This window comes from Hipposideros armiger, unplaced genomic scaffold (genome assembly GCF_001890085.2).
Source record: "Hipposideros armiger isolate ML-2016 unplaced genomic scaffold, ASM189008v1 scaffold_591, whole genome shotgun sequence".
NCBI classification, from domain to species: domain Eukaryota; kingdom Metazoa; phylum Chordata; class Mammalia; order Chiroptera; family Hipposideridae; genus Hipposideros; species Hipposideros armiger.
The window spans coordinates 952,566-970,872 of NW_017731941.1; the positions used below are offsets into that span (position 1 = coordinate 952,566).

Below are 18,307 nucleotides of genomic sequence, written 5' to 3' on the forward strand. Positions count from 1 at the left end.
AATCAGCCAGTGGGTTCTTTCCTGGAGGCTGACAACGCAGGGAAGGGTTGTCTAAGAGTTCAGCTGGACTGGGAGCTGAGGTGGGAAGGTTTACCTTTAGGAAGGAAGAGAAGTGTGTGTGTGTGTGTGTGTGTGTGTGTCCCAGTTAAGGGGAGGGTGGAAGATATAGACAAGAGGGAGGCCTCTGCAGAGGGAGGGGGACGCTGGGTGCAGGTACCAGAGCTGACCAGATAGGCAGAGATTCAGGCAGGTGCTGACGGAGGCTGAGTGAGCATCTAGCCTCAGGCCTCTAATCTCCCTGTGAAAGGAGTCAGTGGGGGTGTCACCTAAGGAGATCCAGCAGTTAGGGACGGACAAGAGCTACAAGTTCGGGAATGATGTCTGAGGGCAATGGAAATATTGCTGGAGGCAAGGGTATTAGAACCCCACTGGCTTCCAGGGCTAATGTGTGTAGGGGTGGGGTGGGGGGAGTGGTTTGGGTGGGGGCCGGGGCAGAGTCCAGGCATGAAGTTTGGAGATCCCTTGAAGAAACTTCCTTTAGGCTAGGCTGAAGCCTAGGGGTTCCATCCACATGAGTCATGCCCTCCTCTAAGCCCTGCCCCCTCCCGTGAACTTCAGGTGGGACTGGGGTCCAGGGGCCTGGCTATGTCTATGTTAGCCCCTGATTCTGCTGCTCCACTGGCTCCTTGTACACGCCACCCAACTCAGCTCTCACTGGTCAGGTCTTCCAGGCCTTGACAGGAGCAAGGGAGGAAGGGTCATGAGGAGGGAAGTCTCTGGAGGAAGCGGGCATGGCAGAGGGTCTCCAAGGGCAATGCGGGGAGGCCCAGGGAGTGAGGGTGAGGAGCCCGAACCGAGCTCTCAGCCCTCCTCTGAGGTTGAGGCTTCTGGGCAGGAAGTCCCCTCAGGGGCCCTCCCTTGCAGGTGTTTGGCCTTGGCTCCGTGGCTCATATGGTTCTAGGAGAAAGTTTCGGCAGCTTCCTTGGTGTCAACTTGGGTTTTGGCTTCGGAGTCACCATGGGAGTGCACATTGCAGGGAAAATCTCTGGTGAGTGAGCCTGGGCCCTGCCTGACCAGCAAGGCCAGGAATCCCCTGCAGGCTCTCCCTGCCCACCTCCAGCCAGCCCCTTCTCCGAGTCAGCCAGCACTTCACCCTCACTGCCCACTTCGAGGGAGGCTTTCCTAAACCTCTTTTCTCTGACTGCCTTGCCCAGACTCATCATGAGCCCCCTTGCCCCACTATTTTTTACTAGCTGGGTCAACTTAGGCAAGCTATTGAACTTCTCTACCCCTCACTTTCCTTAATGGTGAAACGGAGATGGTAGTCCCTGTCTCGTGGGGTCCTTGTGAGAATTAAATGAGTGCACTCCATAAATGCTTGCCTTATTATTATTGTTGTTGCTCTCGATATTATTATTGTTGTTGGTTTCTGCTCTCACTCTCCTGACCAACTTGCTCTCCTTTGCTCATGCAGGGGCCCACATGAATGCAGCCGTGACCTTCACCAACTGTGCACTAGGCCGCTTGTCCTGGAAGAAGTTTCCTGTGTACGTACTGGGTCAGTTCCTGGGTTCCTTCCTGGCTGCTGCCACCATCTACGGCCTCTTCTACCGTGAGTTTCCTTCCCTGGGTTGTCCGCTTCTGGCCCTAGCCCCCTCCTCTGAAATATGGACAGATCCGACCTCAGTGTCCTGGCCTGTGAAAGTGTCTGGGAGAGAAAGCCTTGGAGGTGCTCCCCACCCTTCCATTCTGCAACCTTATTTCTGAGACTCCAGTGGGGTTGAGCTAGGGGTAGGTTCACCCTCAATCTGTGTCTCCACAGCGGCCATTTTCAACTACTCAAATGGACAGCTGACCGTGACTGGTCCTATAGCCACCGCTAACATTTTTGCCACCTATCTTCCTGACCACATGACATTGTGGAGGGGCTTCCTGAATGAGGTCAGTGGTCTGGGGTGGGTGTCCCTCCTCAGGCCCTCCCCACCTCAGGAAGGGGCCAGCAGGAGCCCCTCACCCTAGAGAGGACAAGAACTCTGGATGGGAACTGTACCAAGACATGTCTCTGCCAGTGTGTTTGGGCTCGGGGCCCCAGGTGGCTGCCATGGTGTCTGCTCCCCAGGTGGTAATTACGGGGATGCTCCAGCTGTGTCTCTTCGCCATCACGGACAAGAGGAATAACCCAGCACTGCAAGGGACACGGGCCGTGGTGATCGGCCTCCTTGTTGTCATCATTGGAGTGTCCCTGGGCATGAACACAGGATATGCTATCAACCCATCCCGGGACCTGCCTCCCCGCTTCTTCACCTTTATTGCTGGCTGGGGCGTAGAGGTCTTCAGGTACTGCCCTGCCCAGCCCACTCCTATGAGTTTTCTGTGGGTTCCCAGCATGTAAAGGGTGGGGGTTACGTGAGGAGCAGCACAGAAGAGTCCTGCAGAGATCCCAGGTGGCCTAGGGAGGCAGGAGTGGGTGCCGACCTTCCCCTAGACCAGCACTGATGCAGAGCCTGCCCCACATCAGTCCCTGTCCCTGAATCAGGGTGAAGCTGACCAGGGCCTCAGGCTCAGGGATGGCTCCTAGGCTAGGATGGGGGTCATTCCTCTACTCTTAGGCCCTCCTCCCTGTCTCGGCCTGAGGGGAATGTAGGTGCTATCTCGGGCATCGCACCCCCCCCCCGGCCACCAGGCTTCTGCCCCCCTCACCAGGCTTCTGCTTCTTGCCTGCAGGGCCCAGAACTGGTGGTGGGTGCCACTAGTGGCACCGCCCCTGGGTGCCTTCTTAGGTGGAATCATCTACTTGGTCTTGGTTGGCTCCACCATCCCGCAGGAGCTCCAGGTATTGGAGAACCCCATGGAGTATGAAGACCGCAAAATACCCAAGACCATGACTCACCAAATCGCAACCTCTTCCCTTACCCGTGTCTGTGTGTCCCCCAACAGACCTTCAGTCCAGCCTGTCCCACCCTTAAATGACTCCATCTGCATGGAGCAATTCTAAGATTATTTGTGACCCCCACCCCCACCCCAATAAAGAAGGCCTTGTCCCACAGTGGCACCCTTACTTCCTGGGTGTCTCCTGTGGTTGGGCTTCTCTCCTGGATTCTTCCAGGAACTCGGGGGTTATGCTGTAGCCCAAGGCTGGATGGAGCATGGAGCCAAGAGGTCTCGGACTCCTTCCAGCCCTGGGAGCTGGGGCTCCCCCTGGAGGAAAATGGGGAAAGGCCAACCTGCGGCTTCAGGAAGAACAGGATGAGATTAAAAGATGCCAGACACAGAACGGTGGACTTTCAGGCATCGTGTAGGAAAGGGATGGTTTTGGGAAAAAGAGAACAGCTAGCTGGTGGTAGTTGGAGGCGGTTCCAAGGATACTTTGAACTGCCCTGGGATAGGATTCGAGACTCTCCCTCAGTTTTGGCCAGTCCTTGGCCCACACAAGACAAGGCCCAAGTGTGTAGATAGTTTCTCAACCTTTTTCCATTATTGCCCCCCTGCCAGAAGTCTTTTAGATATTTTTTCTTAATGATATATTTTAATATCACAGATATACTGTATTATTTCTTTATGTACTTTATGTATATCTGTACTTTATACAAAAATAATAAGATATTTTTTTCACCTCCAAGAATTAATTTTCTCTCCCTTGGGGGCAAAATTACCCCCCACCCTTGAAAGTGCCTGATGTAGATTGAAAGTAGGTAAGAGGTCAGACTTCTCTTCCTCCTTCCGGTGCCAGAGCGCTCCCACATTAAGGAATTCCAGAGTTAGGAAGGAAGATGCCGAGAGGGGAATCCTTCCAAAAGGTGTAGAGACAGGAAACGGCCTTGTGGGGTTCTAGGGGACAGGCCCAGAGATTAGGTGGAGGTGGGGCAGCCAGGATCCACCGACTCTGGGGCCAGGCAGGAATCATTCTGCTTTCTGGAACTCAGAAGGCAGCGTCACCCATGGTTCCTGTCATTGCTTGTGCATTTATCCTTTCAACAATTGTTGAGCACCTCCTGTATGCAGGCCTTGCTTGGGCACTGGCAAAGCTGCAGTGGATGAGGCTGGGTGGTCTTTGATGAGGCCTTTGAGGAGTGTGTTCTAGTGGGGACAGGAGGAAAGAAGTAAGTGGTGAAGATGGGGCTGCACGGAGGCTGTGGGGATCAGAGAGGGCTCACGCCTCAAAGCTGAGGCCAGGGATGACTTCCCAGAGGAGGAGACAGAGCAGAGGAGGGGCCAGGGGTATCCTTTCTGGGGCTGGTTGCTGCACTTTAAGGTTTGAGGGGACAGGGGGCAGAGGAGGCTGGGCTTTCTTCTGGAAGTGCGGACATGATGAGATGCTGTGTGCAGGTTGCTGGAAAAGGGGGAGATTGGGGCCTGCAAGGGAGTGTGGTGAGAGGCAATAATGCAGGAGCAGCAGCAGAGCACCTAATAGGTCAGTGCTGGTGGGTGTGAGAGAAGGGATTCCCTCAATACCTAGGAGGTAAAACCTACAGGACTTGGGCTCAGATTAGATGAAGAAGGTGAGGGCGTGGCAGAAGTCGGGCTGACTTTCAGTTTCTTACTTGGGCCTGAGGCGTTGGAGATGTCCCCACTGAAAGCAGAGCATGGGAGAATTGGTTTGGAGAGGATGATGATAATTTATATCATGGGCATGCTGAGCTTGAGTTGTCTATAGGACCTGAAGGGCAAGAGGTGTGTAGTCTTGGGTGAGTTACTCTTTCTGGACCTCTGTTTTCTCATTTTACAAATGAGTCTAATAATATTACCGACCATTTGTGTTTCTGTGATATTCAATGAAATAAAACATATACAATGCTGAGACTATTGCTTGGCGCAGGGAAAGTGCTCAATAATTATGCCTTTTATAGAGTCTGGAGCTCAGAAGAGAGTTGAAGACGGAGATTGGGGAAGTTGTGGTTGTGTGGATATAGCTAGGGCCGTGGAATAGTGAGAGGAGGATCGGTGAGCAGCATCTTGGGAGCACAGCTGGGAGGTGGCTATGAGGTGAGGAGTGGGCACCTCAAGAGGTTTGGCTGAACAGGGGGCACAAAGTGGATGGTCAGGGGGCACTGGAAACAACCCAAATGTCCATCAACAGGGGAACAGATATTTACATTTCAGTACAGTCACATACAACAGATTTGATACATCAGTGAAAACTAAGGCACAACAGCTACCTGCAACATGGAAAAATCTTGGAGGCATATAAAGCGACTCAGTAGCCTACACAGTATGACACCAGTTATACCATTGACAAGCAAGCAAAAAATGATATATTCTTTGGGTATACACGTGATAAAACTACTTAAAAAAAACAAGAAGGGATGGTTCCTCCAGGGATATGGAGATATAGGGGTGGGAGATGAGATTGGGAGGGACATGGGGGTAGTGCAAACTATAATATTAATAATTTTCTAGTTCTGGAATTGGGGAAAAATGTATGGGTTTGTTATATTGTTGTACTTTGTAACATATAACTGTGACTTAGATGTGTTTGTAGATAACATATATTTAAAAAGATGAAGAAGAAATAGTTATAGCATGAGAACAGGTGGTAGGAATAGTGACAGGTTAGGGCCTGCTGAGATTACAGGGGGTCCAGGGAGAAAGGGGAGAAGCTTGAGTGTGTCTGACATCCCACAGTGGGAGGAGCTAAGCCGGGGAACCAGGCCTGAGCATGACCAGGGAAGGGCCCGCAGCTGGAAGTCCCAGCCAGCTGCCTCCCTCTGGGACTGTGGACAAGCCTCCCTCTTCCCCTCTCTCAGCCTCAGCGGCCCTGGTGTTTCAGAGCCTCAGTCACAGGTGGGAGAGGCACATATGGGTCCTGGGGCTCTGTCCCTCACTGGCTACTTCAGACTTCGGGCATCCTCATGTCCCTGGGAGGAGGCCTGGGAGACAGGGCAGCCAGAGGGTCCATCCAGAACCCCTGCCTACTGTCCACTGCTCTGCCACAAACCTGCACTAGGCTCAGATGGGCCCTGACCCTGGCCACATAGCATTTCTGTGCACAGAGCACAGACCCCGTTCATTCTCTTGGTAGATGGTGGCTGAAAGCCCACAACATGCCAATCACATTCCAGTGCCGAGGGTACAGGCACAAAGAAGATATACAAAAGTCCTTGTTCTTATGGAGCTGACATTCTGTGCAAAACAAAACATGTGGTGTGTTAGTGATACTACATGCTAAGGAGGAAAAGCAGGAAAGGGGGATAGGAAGTGTGTGGGGTGTGGAGACTGAGGCCTCACTGAGGTGACTGAGTAAAGACCTGAAGGGGCTGAGGGAGTGAGCCAGGTGGACACCTGGGGAAGAGCATGCCAGGCTGAGGGAATAGCCAGTGCAAAGGTCCTGGGGTGGGAACATGAGGGGGCCATTGCTGGAATAGAAAGAGGGTGGGGAGACTGGAAGGAAACAAAGTGAGAGAAAGGCGTAGGGTAGATTGAGGCCTAGGTGGGAGGTGAGGCCAAGGCTTGGGGCAGAGGTGAGAGGTGAGGGAGGTCTCTGGAGGAGAGAGGTAGGTCCCATTGTAGGAAGGAAGGAAGCAGGCAGGATGGGGTGGGAAAGGCATCATGGCGCCTTGTGGGTTCTCTCTCTCTCTCTCTCTCTCTCTCTCACACACACACACACACACACACACACACACGCACGCACGCACGCACGCACACGCGCGCACACACGCAGCCCTTCCTGTAACCACTCCCTGGCTGGACCCAGGAGACACATCTGTGCAGCCGTGGGAGGTAGCCTGGGATGTGAGCCATGGGAGCCCTGGCTCCCGTCTCATTCGCTCAGTCCCAGGCCCAGCATGAGCTGGCTGTGTGACCCGCAAAGGACCCTCCCTTCTCTGGGTCTGTTTCCCTGTCTGTACAATGTTTGATCTGTCGATGTCTGGGGAGCCCCCCAGCTCTCACCTCTTCTAGCACATTGAAGCCTCATGTCATAAACCCACTTTCCTACCCACCCCACACCCCGCCCCAGCTAAGGCTGTGGATGGGGACAGGTGGGGCAGGAAGGACTCCCAGCCCCAGGCCAGGTTCCTCCAGGGCTTTGCAGATAAAGGTTGGGTCCTCAGCGTGGTGGTCTTGGCTGTGGGAAGAGCCCCTTACTTCCTGTCCAGACTGTTCTCCCACTCCAACTCAGGGCCTCCGAGGGACAGGCACCCACAGGCAGCACCCTGGTCTGGCTGGTCTTACTGCCTCCTTCCTCAGATGGGGTCCTGCAGCCCTGGGGGAGGTGGGAGTGGCTATATCAGTGCTGGCTGTGGCCGCTCAGAGCCTGTAACCTGGCTTTGGCTCATCTAGCTCTGTGCTGACTCTGGATGGGAACAGGCATGACCCCAGTCCTCCTGTGCACCGCAGGGACCATACTAGGGCACCTAAGAGCCCAGATGGAGGCTAGCCTGCCTGGATCCAGCTCTGCCACTCACTAGCTGTATGACCTTAGGTAAGACGGGATAATTATAGCTCCCACCTCACAGGGCTGCTGGATGACGAAATGGCCTATGCCTGGCATGTAGGGAGTGTGTTTGCTATTGTTATTACTTTACGCCCTCTCGTGGGCCTCATGTCATCACACCCACTTTACATCCAAGGAAACTGAGACCTGGGAGGATAGACTCAGTAAGAGGTAGAGGGCAGGGGTTCCAGTCCTTACCAGTATGACCTCGCCTAGTTTTGTTTGCTTTTTAAATTGTGAAATATATTCTGTAAACATATATATTACATACTTGTTTAGTTAAAATAACAATAAAACACTCAAAAAACAAACCCCACAAATGAACAAAACCCCCAAACACTCAAATGCCCCTCATCAAGCTTTGGGAGGATATTGAACCTCCTAGGCCTGTTTCCTCACCTGTATAGTGGGGATGAAGAGGCTCAGACGAGAGGTGCTTCACGTTTTACCATTAGCATTCCACGGTGATGGACAAGGGCAGGCAGAGTTTGCCAGAGCTCATGGTCTCCCCTTGTGTCTGTGCTCAGGAGCCAAGGGTAGGAGGGCCTGGATAAGTGGGGCCTGGGGCTCAGAGTCTGAGAGAGAACACAGCTCAGAGCCAGGTATACCCAGGCACACAGATGAGGCCAATAAATCTAGGGTTGAGCTTTGAGTCGTCCAGGGACCCGACCACACCCATGCAGGCTGATAAGGATTCCTAAGTCGGGATCACAACAGGCCCCTTAAACAGCCCTGCCAGCGCCAGCAAGAATGTGTTCCTGCCCTCCCCATGCCCCACATTCCCCTACCTGTGTCCTGGCCCCAAGTGAAGGGACATTAGAGAGATGAACTCCTAAGGGATTCCCAGTGCTAGGGCTGGGGAGACTGGATAGGTGGTACACCTATCCAGTTTGGAGGTTGGACATGCTGAATCAGAGGTGTTTGTGGGACATTCAGGGAAAGACATGGGCCTGGGCTAGAGATAGAGCTCTTAAGCCCGGGGTGGCATTTGAAGGCTTACAGATGGATGAGGTGGCTCAGGGATAGATGACGGAGCCCTGTGGAGCACCCATGTTTAAGAGATGGCTAAAGGGAAGGGGGCAGCCAAGAGCTGTGATCGCCCCAGGCCCTGGAGCCTGAATACCCTGGGGCCTTAACTGACTTGTGCCCTTGGGCCTCATAAGGCTCAGATGGGTCAGGGAAAGTAAAGAGAAGCCCTCTCTCTCCTAGGAACACACCAGAGACCCTCACCCCACAGAACTTCCCTGGAAATCTCTGACTCCTGCCTTGTCCTCAGCTCCCTGCTCTCCAGATGATGAAGTGTCCAGGGCACAGTCCTCAGACTTCTCTTTCATACCCTCACCCCCCTTAACAACGTGATCTCACCAGCCTTTAAATACCATTATATGCCAACAGCTCCCCAAATTAGATCTCCAGCCCCCATGTACAACTGCCTACTGGACAGATTTGCATCCCCAAGCCTGCTCTTCCCACACTCTTTCCTTTCTCAGTAAATGGCAAATTCATCTTCCCATTGCTCAGGCCAAAAGCTTTGAAGTCATCCCTGACTCTCCTCTCTCTCACACCCCACATTGCAGCTGTCAGCAAATCCTCTAGGTGTTATCTGCAAAATGTATCTAGAATCCAACCACTTCTCACCACCGTGCATTTGAATCACTGTCTTCTGTCTCTCAGGTTACGGCAGTGGTTTTCTGGGCTCCCAGCCCTCTCCCTTGCTCTAACTCAGCCCTACAGTCTAGTCTCAACACAGTAGCGGGAGTGATCCTTTCAGAAAACGAGCTAGAGCTGATCATTCATTCGTCTGCTCTAAGCCTTCCAATGGTCTCAGAGCCCCTGCTCCTCTCCCTTATTCAGTCCCCCACAGCCTGATGGCTTTGCTGCTCCTTCAAGGTGCCTTTGCCACGGCTGTTCCTTCTGCCTGGAATGTCTTCCTTCCGATATCTGCATGGCTTATGTCCACCCTCCCCACACCCACACCTGCTTATACTGCGTATATCAACAAGCAGAGAGAAACTGTATTTTTAAAAAAGAAATTAAAGGGTGATACATTTAAAAGATATTGGTTATAAAATCTTCTAAAATTTTAAATAAAGAGAGCTTCCCTGAGGCACAGTATAAACATTCCCCCCACCCCATCCCCAGGCTCCTGACTTGTGGATACATACTACCTCCTCGTGGCCGTTGGAGGAAAACCCCTCCATCTTTGGGGGTTGCTGGTCCTCTCTGCACTAGTACACAGTGTAAACTTTCCTCCCGCTTGTCCTGACCTCCTGGGCTATACAGCCCCAAGGACTTCCGGATGGGCTGTGTGAGCTGGTGCTGCTCTGCCCGTGTAGTGGAGAGGACACAGGTTTTGGAGTCATACCTAGTAGGAATTTCTGATCCTCAGTTGTTCACTGAGTGATCTTGGGCCAGTGACCTAACTTCTCTCTCATCCCATGGGTGGAATGGGAATAAGAATACCTACTTCATGGGGCTTTGAAGAGAAAAAAAGATAAGCACAGCGCTTGGCGCATATTAAGTGATCAGAAGAGATCCTTGGGCAAGTGTGGGTACATGAGGACTTCTGCTCCTTCACCCCTGTCAGGCTTGGGGTGGGTGGGGGTGGAGGAAGGGGGGGGTTGACTGAAAGCCCCAGCCCTTGTCAGGGCTGCTTTGCAGCTGCTCTGCTTTTCCCCATAAGTGAGCTACCCTGAGAATGCTGATGCCACATGCCACTGGGAAACTCTCCGACCCGCCAGACTGTGTCTTTCCCACTAAATTCCCAGCAGCTTGGGGCAGTGCACAAACAGAAACTATTACCCACCTGACAGATAGGGACACCAGTACCCAGACACTGGAAGCGAACTGCTCAGGGTGAGAGCTGAGGCAGCCAATTGGGCATCCTAGCAGTTCAGCCGGGTTCTCTGCACCCAGGTCCCAGGAAGCTGTGCAGCTTGAAGCCTGGGGTGAGGGCAGCCTGGGCCGCTGGGAAGGAAGCCCAGGAAATTGTTTGGGGAAGACAGTGAACCTTGTCCTCAGGCCCCTCCTGGCCGAGGGCAGCTCTACGTTGGGAAACCCAAGGCCTGGATTCCAGTCCTGGTTTGGCACACAGTGTGACCTCATGGAGCCTGGTTTCTTCTACCTGGGCTTTTGTAGACTGGGGTTGGAAGGACTTAGAGAATGCCCTGGGGAACTGTGAGCTCTAAAGGGCCACGGGAAAAAAATAAATACAAGTCCACAGGAGATGGTGGGGGACATTTGTGCTGAGGCCATGTGGGGCGTAGAATTTGCCCGGTGAGTGTGGCAGGGCACGTGAAGGAACCGATGAGGCAGGCAGGTCTAAGATGAAGCAGCTCTGGCCTGGCATTCCTTCCCCAATTTTGAAAGAGATGGCACAGCAGCAAGTTCTCCTTAGGGAACAAGGCCTTCAGGCTTTCAGGCATGATGCACGAAGGCTGGCACCACGCGGGAAGGACTCCCCAAACCTAAATGTCAGGACCCACCGTTTTGAGACTGCACCCCTGGCCTCGTGTCTGGCCTGCCTGGGCCCTGTCCAGGACATGATCCAGAGCTACTTCACACAGACCCTGCAATCAGGAGGCCTGCTTTCATCTCCAGTCCTGCACACAACCCTCCACTGCACGCCAGGCTGGCACCACTGTTTCGAGGAGCCAGCTCTGCCAGAGGGAACTCCAGAGATAAGAACATGGTCTCTACAAAGCTCTGGTCCCATAAAGAAACTCCTGCTGGAGTGTGGAGCTGGAGGTGGGAGGGAAAATACAGCTGATTCTCAGGGAGCAAGTGTGGGGTCCTGGTGCCCTCAGGCTCCCTTCATGTACGGGGTGGAGGGGTAGGGGTATCTTTCTCTTTAGCCCACATTCATGCAGTCTTGTTCAAGGCCACTGCTCTTTGGAGAATTCACCAACCCATGAGAAGCAGCTTCCTTTTGCTGAGGGCCTGGGGTTGCTTTGATGATTTGAGGCAGGCTAGCCCTCTGCTTACCCCTGGCATCCTGTCCTACATCCTGGATTTCCTGACTCTCTTCCATCTTTGCAACACCAACTTCCCAACACCCCCATTCTCTCACTTGGATCCCTCTTGCAGCTCTTAGCTGGGCCTCTTACCTCAAAGTTAGTCCTCCAATCCCTGGGCAAACTAAGGTCCACGGCCACATTCAGCCTGCTGCTGTTTTTGTGCAACTCACGAGCTAAGAATGGTTTTCACATTTTTAAATGGTTGGACAAAATAAAAACGTTATTTGGTGACATGTGAAAATTACATGAAATTCTGATTTCAGTGTCTATAAAATAATGAGAACAGAGTACTGCTCTCTCACTTGTGTATTGTCTGTGGCTGCTTTCACACTATAATGGCGGAGTTGGGTGGCTGCAACAGAAACTCTCAGGCTCACAAAGCCCGAAATATTGGGTTGCCGGAAGTCATGACGTATTTTTTTTGTTTTTCGTTGCAAAAATGCGTCATGACTTTCCCGACAGCCCAATATTTACTATTTGGCCCTTTACAGAAAACGTTTGCTGACTCCTGCTCTAGATCATAAATCTGGCCAAGCCACTGTCTGCTTAGGACCCTTCAGGGGCTCCCCATGGCTCTCCATAAGTTGACCCATCTACCTCTCCAGATTCATCACCTGTCCCTCCAGTTGTCTGCCCACTCTAGACAACGATCCCTTTCTCAAACCCACTACAAACCACACCCCGGGCTTGTCTCATGCCCTTTACCTGCACTTGGCATGCCTCTCCTCCCAATGCAGTCTGCCATCTATAGATTCAGCTCAAATGCTTCCTCCTGTTTCCCTTTCCCATCCAAGGGTTCTTCCCCCAAGCACGAGCTAACCCAGTCCTACCTCGACACAAAAAAACTCATATGCCTCTTCAGCTTTCAATAATAGACTCATGACCTATTTGTGCCAGACCACCCAATTCCATTATATATATTCAGGTATGGGTCCCTCACTGGATTACTAGGTAAAGAGCAGGCCACATCTGCCCCCTATATCCCCAGCATAAGGTAGGCACACCAACATTCACTTGAAGAGAACTGCTTAGCAGGCTAACCTTTTACTTAGCTAGTGTTATAGAAAAAGAAGATGCTTATGTATTTTCTAGGTATCAAGTATAATTTTTATAAACTTTTAGCAATTTCATAATTTTTATAAACCTATGATAGATCAGGCACCTCTTCATGTGTTATCTCATTTGATCGTCATAACAACCCTGGTGAGGTAGGTGATACCTTCATTCCACCAAGCAGCAAGTTGTTATGTGGCAGAGCTAGAATCTGAAATCAGGTTTCCTGCCTCCTGCTGATTCGGAGACGCTCTCAAGCTCTCAATGTTCAGTTCACCTACTAAATTCACTGCTCACAAGATGTCACAGATACTTGTGGGCTTCCTATTGTGTGGGGCCATTGATCCTGTGCTAAATGGTCCCAGATAAGGTGGTTTTGTAGTTCTTCATCTCTTCCCTCCAGTCACCTGTTCCCACTGCTGTACCTGATGCCTTCAAGACAGATTGTCTGGGTCAGGACGAAAGAACAGCCCTGTCATTCTGTGAAAATTAAGTGCTGGTTTTGTGATGTCATTTCTCAAATCTCCTTCTGTTGCTCTGGGGCTCGTGACTTGTTCTGGAGGAAAAGCAAGTTGGAAGTCTGGTCACTGTGCTGAAGGGGTGCCAATACGGAGGGCTAAAACTAATGTCACTGTTGATGTACCTGCCTTACAGAAGCCTGAAGAATGCCTCCAGTAGGATAAGCCCTGGACTGTCCTTATACGTTTTTGAATATTCAAACCCAAGTCCAGCACTGAGACAGGGAGAGCCAATATGTCTGCTGCAGGCCTGGGAGAAAGCAACACAGGAAAGATGTCTACCTGAGACTCTCAACCAAAGAGAAGGCGTTGGGGCTACACTGATCATACATAGAGGCTATAGTATGAATCTGGCAGGAGTTTGCTTTTATGTCCTCTGACATTACGGTGGATAGCTAAAGTGAGTCACCAGGCTGGCTCAGTGATGTGGCATGAGGTGCCCTCTGGACTCCAGAAAATGGACTTCTGTAAGGCCACCAGATCCCTCTGCTAGGTCTAGAACTGATGGTACTGAGAACCATAAAAATAAATTCAGCTAGACAGACCTGTGAGAGTTCTTGACAAAAGAGTCAGATCAGATAGTTGGGTTTAACACAACACGTGATTCAGGATATGGTGCAGCAATTCAATGTCTGGTATTTTGGACTGAGAAGTTCACTTGTATCTTTCCAAAGATCATGATCAGTCTGGGTTAAGAAAGCGAGATGCATCTCATGTTGCAGGCATTTTCAGGAGGATGGATAACAGGGACAAGTGAGGCATGAAAAGTGCCATTAAGCTGATTTCAGGCTAAAATTCTGGTTTGTCCGAATCAAGCCCAATGTTCCCCCAACCTTCCAAGCAATCACAGCGAAGGTGTGAGGAGCCTCTACAAAATCATGACCGAATCCCTAGTGACCATGCAGTCAAGGTCTGGCTGCAATGAGTCACTTCATACAGATGGATTAGAGGACAAGGGATTTCTGACACACTCATGCTTTGGATGCATCAGTAAAAGACAGTATGTGAGTCCACCAGGCAGTTGGGAGCAAGCATGATTTATCTGCTGGCAAATGAGTCTCCACCCCACCTAAATCATTCTTTCATCTAAGTGCATCTTGAGCTTCTCAGTCCTGGACATCAAAGTAGTCAATTACCGGCTCCTTGGTTATTTTCTGTAAATTACTGCTCCCAGGATTCCTAAAAAGCAAACAAAGAATGATTCATCTTTTCTTTCTGTGGGAAACAGATTGTCTTCAGGAAGTTAAGGATCAGCTGATTTCCCATTTGTGAAGCTTTGATAAGATAGGGGTCTACATGAGCTAAGAACTGCTGAAATTTGGTGATGGGCACACAGGGGTTCACTATATTAATACTACTCTCTAAAAATTTTCTACAATATAAGTTTATACAAAAATAAAGCAAGCAAAATTGGTAGTCACAAAATAGTCATGGGGATGTGAAATACAATATGGAGAACATAGTGAATAATGTTATAAAAACTATGTACGGTGTCAGGTGGGTATTAGACTTATGGGGGGATCACTTCATAAATTATATAAATGTCTAACCACTGCACTGTACACCTAAAACTAATATAAAATAATACTGAATAGCAACTATAATTAAAAAATATATACATAGTCACAGGATGTGAAGTACAGCACAGGGAATATAGTCAGTGGTATTATAATAGCTATGTACAGTGTCAAATGGGTAGTAGACTTGTTGAGTTAGCACCTTGTGAAGTATGTACATGTCTAATTATTATGTTGTTTTGTACACCTGAAACTAATAAAAAATAAATAAAACAGGGCCGGCCGAGTGGTGCGATGGTTAAGAACTGGCTTGGGATGCCAGAGGGCCCCGGTTCGGATCCCACATGAGGGCCAGTGACACTGCCCTCCACAGCTAAGATGCTGAACAACAGCTCAACCTGGAGCTGGGCTGCCGTGAGTCGCCGGCGACGGCATGGGCTGCAGTCCCTGTGGCAGTGGGTTGCCATGGGCTACCGTGTGTGGCCAGCAGCCAGCGTGAGCGGCCAGCAGCCAGCGTGAGCGGCCAGCAGCCGCAGTGAGCGGCCGTCCAGAAGCCGGCGACTGATCTGCCTCGCCAGAGAAGAGAACGCAATGATGGTGCCAACTTGGGCCAGTGAAGCAACGTCCTCCACAACTAGACTAAAGACCAAAAACGACAGCAACTTGTCTGTTCCCCTTCCCCAATTCCCCAGCGCTGTTCCCATCCCCCCAATTCCCCAATAAAAATCTTAAAAAAAAAAAAAGCAAGCAAAGGAAAAAAAAACCCAGCACGGCATAAACAGGTCAATGACTCCATGTGGTTATGCCTAGGTAGTATTGGACATGGCTGTAGAATAATGTGGAATACCCCACCCATTTCCAAAACCACTGCCCATGGAGACAGGTAATCTGTGCTGATTAAAATCCAGGCCGCCTGCTTCTCAGGGGTGGCTGGGGCTGACACCTGGGGTCTACATGGTCCCAGGTGCTCTTGCTGCAGCTGTGCCCAATGGGCAACACTTAGCTGCCCTATCCACTCGCAGGGGAACACTGACTGCTACGACCCTCTTGGTGAGCTTGTAATCTGCACTACCCACCCTCCGAGAGGTCTTGTGAAGGAGTACTCCAGGGTTTCTGTGTGGAAGGCCAGAACAGGAGTAGGGAATTCTCTGGGTTTCAGAGCAACTTTCAGGCATGTTGCCTCATCACAGAGGGCAGCTGGCTCCCCTCCTGGTGGGGGAAGGGAGAGGAAGGAGAGATGGTGCTCCTTCCCTGCTCCTGTTTGAGAAAACACCTGGCAGACTTGCTGCTGCTTGCCGATGTGGTTTTCTTTTCTCTTTAAATCATGAAGATATGTTTTTGTTGTAAAAATGACTCAAACCACACGGAAGTAGAGCAAAACATGAAAGTCCCCATCTTTACGGCCACCCCACCCCCACCAATCCCACTTTCATCAAACTAAGTTTTGTGAACTGCATGATGTTCCTAAATCATCTGTTGTGACAGGCTGAATCCACTTTTCAGTGTCTCCATCTAAACAATGGAAATTATGTCCAGTGACTGCTCTCCCTGGAGGAAAAGTGGGCATTACAAACAGCAAATTGGGACCCTCTGGCACAACAAATGTATCTGACATCCAGGCAAACCTTACATATTTGAACACGGTACCCCAAGGCCAGGCCCGAGGAGGCTGTCAATGGTGCAGCCCCAGATAGTTCAGCCCTACTGGTTTCTCTGAACAGACAAGGCCCTTTGGAAAGTAGCTGAAGAATCCTTACTTGTCTGTCTGATGTCTGTGATGAGGAATTGGTGGTGGAGGCCGTGACTGCATTTCCTTTTCAAGTATACTTGTCAGCGTGCTAGGAGGACAAACGGACTTCCCTCTGATAAAAGTCAGAAAACAAAGTTTTGAAAAGCAAGAATTGTTTGTGGAGACAGGTAGGCAGCTGGAAATTCAGTCTGTGACTGTGGCACTATGATGTTACTGAGCACTTGCTGACATGACCCGTCTCTGCTCCTGCATGGTCACCTTCATTTAACCTTTGTCCCTTCCACCCACCTCTGCTAGGCCTGTTATCTACTTTTTCTCATCTCACTTGAGCTTTCCTCATTGGGAAGTTTTTGCTATTCCCTCAGGTTCTGACAGTGACCCTAGATCCTCCCGATCCTCTCTCGTTTCATATTACTGCCTCAGTTTCTTCTGAGGGCAAACACTATTTATAGGGAATGCCTCAAGTCCCAGTCTAGCATTCTGTTTCCATCATGCCAGGGCAGAAGGGCAAAAGGGACAGGTGTGATGGGCAGGCACCCAGCCCAGGCCCTCAGGGTCTATTCCCTCTGCCTGAGGAGTGCTGCCTTTAGTGACTGACATGGATCTGGGCAGACATGATGCTTGTAATCTTTAGGTGTGTCTGTCCTGTGGACTGAGGCATGGACTTTGCTCTCTGGTTCGGACCTTTAGATCATCTCAGAATGGCTGCCCCGGAATCAGATTTTTGAACTGCTGTTCCAGGAGAAGTAAAGAAAGCAAATCTTGACAGACCCTGCTCCCCAGGTCCAGTTTGCCCCACTGAGCAGTTCTTCCCGTGATGACAAGGTGAACCCACCTGACTGCAGTGACCGCGACATTGCGCTTCGGTTCACTGTCATAGCTCAAGCTCTCCAGGCCGTACACTTGGGCCAGCTCGTGGATGATCCGGCGGTGGTCTCTGTTCATGGGAGGGAAGAAGTGGCTCTTCTTACTATTCTTTCCCTGTGTTGAGGGAAAAGAGGCTGATTGATAAAAATCATCTTGAATGCAGAATACGCTTACGAGGGCCCTCCCCGCACAGCAGGACACCCTGGGTCAGTACAGAGGTGGCTGAGGTCGAGTGGCCCACGGGTGCAGTGCGTCGCTGACTGCCACGCAGGCCGAGCAGTTTGGGGGAACGGGAGCTGATGCACTTCATCCACTCTGCGAGCCACACAGCAGCGGCTGGCCAGGGTGAGGGACAAAGGAACTGAGACGCACAGACATTGCAATGCTTCCTCCTGAGGGTACCTATAACTGAGGAGTGAGATTCCCAAGAAATGACTAAATAAATTGATGACTTATAAAGCAAGAAAATCTCACTTCCTATAAAAGTATGCTACACACTAAAAATGTGTGCAGATAGACACAAATGCAGAGAAATACATTTGCTCAGGTGTCCTAATTAGGAGAGGAACAATGATTCCATTTCCTCCTTTGTGTTAGTATCCTGCTGGGAGGTGGGAACAGGAGAGGAAGGGAGGGGGCAAGAAAGATGGTGGGAAGTTCATTAGATATGGAGCTAAAGCAGCCATTTTATCCACACTCAGAGTCCCCAAAGAATGAAGAGGGAGCCCCTATGGGGCTGGCTGCTTCTGACTAAAAGACTTTTTTTTGCTTAAAGCTACCTTCCCAACATCCCTTGCTGCCTCCAGGACAGAGGCCTTATTCTCTTGAGACTCCTGAGGGAGGCTATCCCATTACTCTTCAGCTCTAGTCATTCAACCTCTTATCTTTACCCTAGAGTTTCTTTCCTTGTCTTTGGGGTAATAAAGAACCAGTGTGTCCTATTATACAACAGTCCTTCAGAGAGCTGAAGGCCCGGCATATCTTCCTAAGAATCCCATAGTCATTCAACTATCACTATTGAACCACCTTGTCCAGAGTTTCTTTACCCATTCTTAGGCACTGAGCTAGAATTTTTGTTTACATGAGATCTGATTGCAGATATTTTTCCTGAACCAGGACAGGGATTCTATGAATGTTGTCATAGCTGGGCTTTG

At 50.7% G+C, this 18,307-nt stretch overlaps 2 protein-coding genes across 6 annotated transcripts in view; one reads left to right on the forward strand and one right to left on the reverse strand.

Annotated features, from left to right (window-relative positions):
* AQP7 (aquaporin 7) overlaps positions 1 to 4,798 on the forward strand; it is a 21,411-nt gene extending 16,613 nt beyond the window's left edge. For all 4 annotated transcript variants that reach the window (XM_019624468.1, XM_019624467.1, XM_019624466.1 and 1 more), the window contains 5 exons: positions 925 to 1,048; positions 1,475 to 1,612; positions 1,823 to 1,941; positions 2,120 to 2,337; positions 2,725 to 4,798. In XM_019624468.1, the coding sequence (XP_019480013.1) occupies positions 925 to 1,048; positions 1,475 to 1,612; positions 1,823 to 1,941; positions 2,120 to 2,337; positions 2,725 to 2,995 (870 nt within the window). In that variant the 3' untranslated portion in view covers positions 2,996 to 4,798. The remainder of the gene's footprint in view (positions 1 to 924; positions 1,049 to 1,474; positions 1,613 to 1,822; positions 1,942 to 2,119; positions 2,338 to 2,724) is intronic.
* Positions 4,799 to 13,630: 8,832 nt separating this feature from the next.
* Positions 13,631 to 18,307, reverse strand: part of NFX1 (nuclear transcription factor, X-box binding 1) — a 64,741-nt gene continuing 60,064 nt past the window's right edge. For both annotated transcript variants that reach the window (XM_019624465.1, XM_019624464.1), the window contains exons 22-24: positions 17,122 to 17,267; positions 16,294 to 16,398; positions 13,631 to 14,198 (exon numbers count right to left, since the gene is read on the reverse strand). In XM_019624465.1, the coding sequence (XP_019480010.1) occupies positions 14,126 to 14,198; positions 16,294 to 16,398; positions 17,122 to 17,267 (324 nt within the window). In that variant the 3' untranslated portion in view covers positions 13,631 to 14,125. The remainder of the gene's footprint in view (positions 14,199 to 16,293; positions 16,399 to 17,121; positions 17,268 to 18,307) is intronic.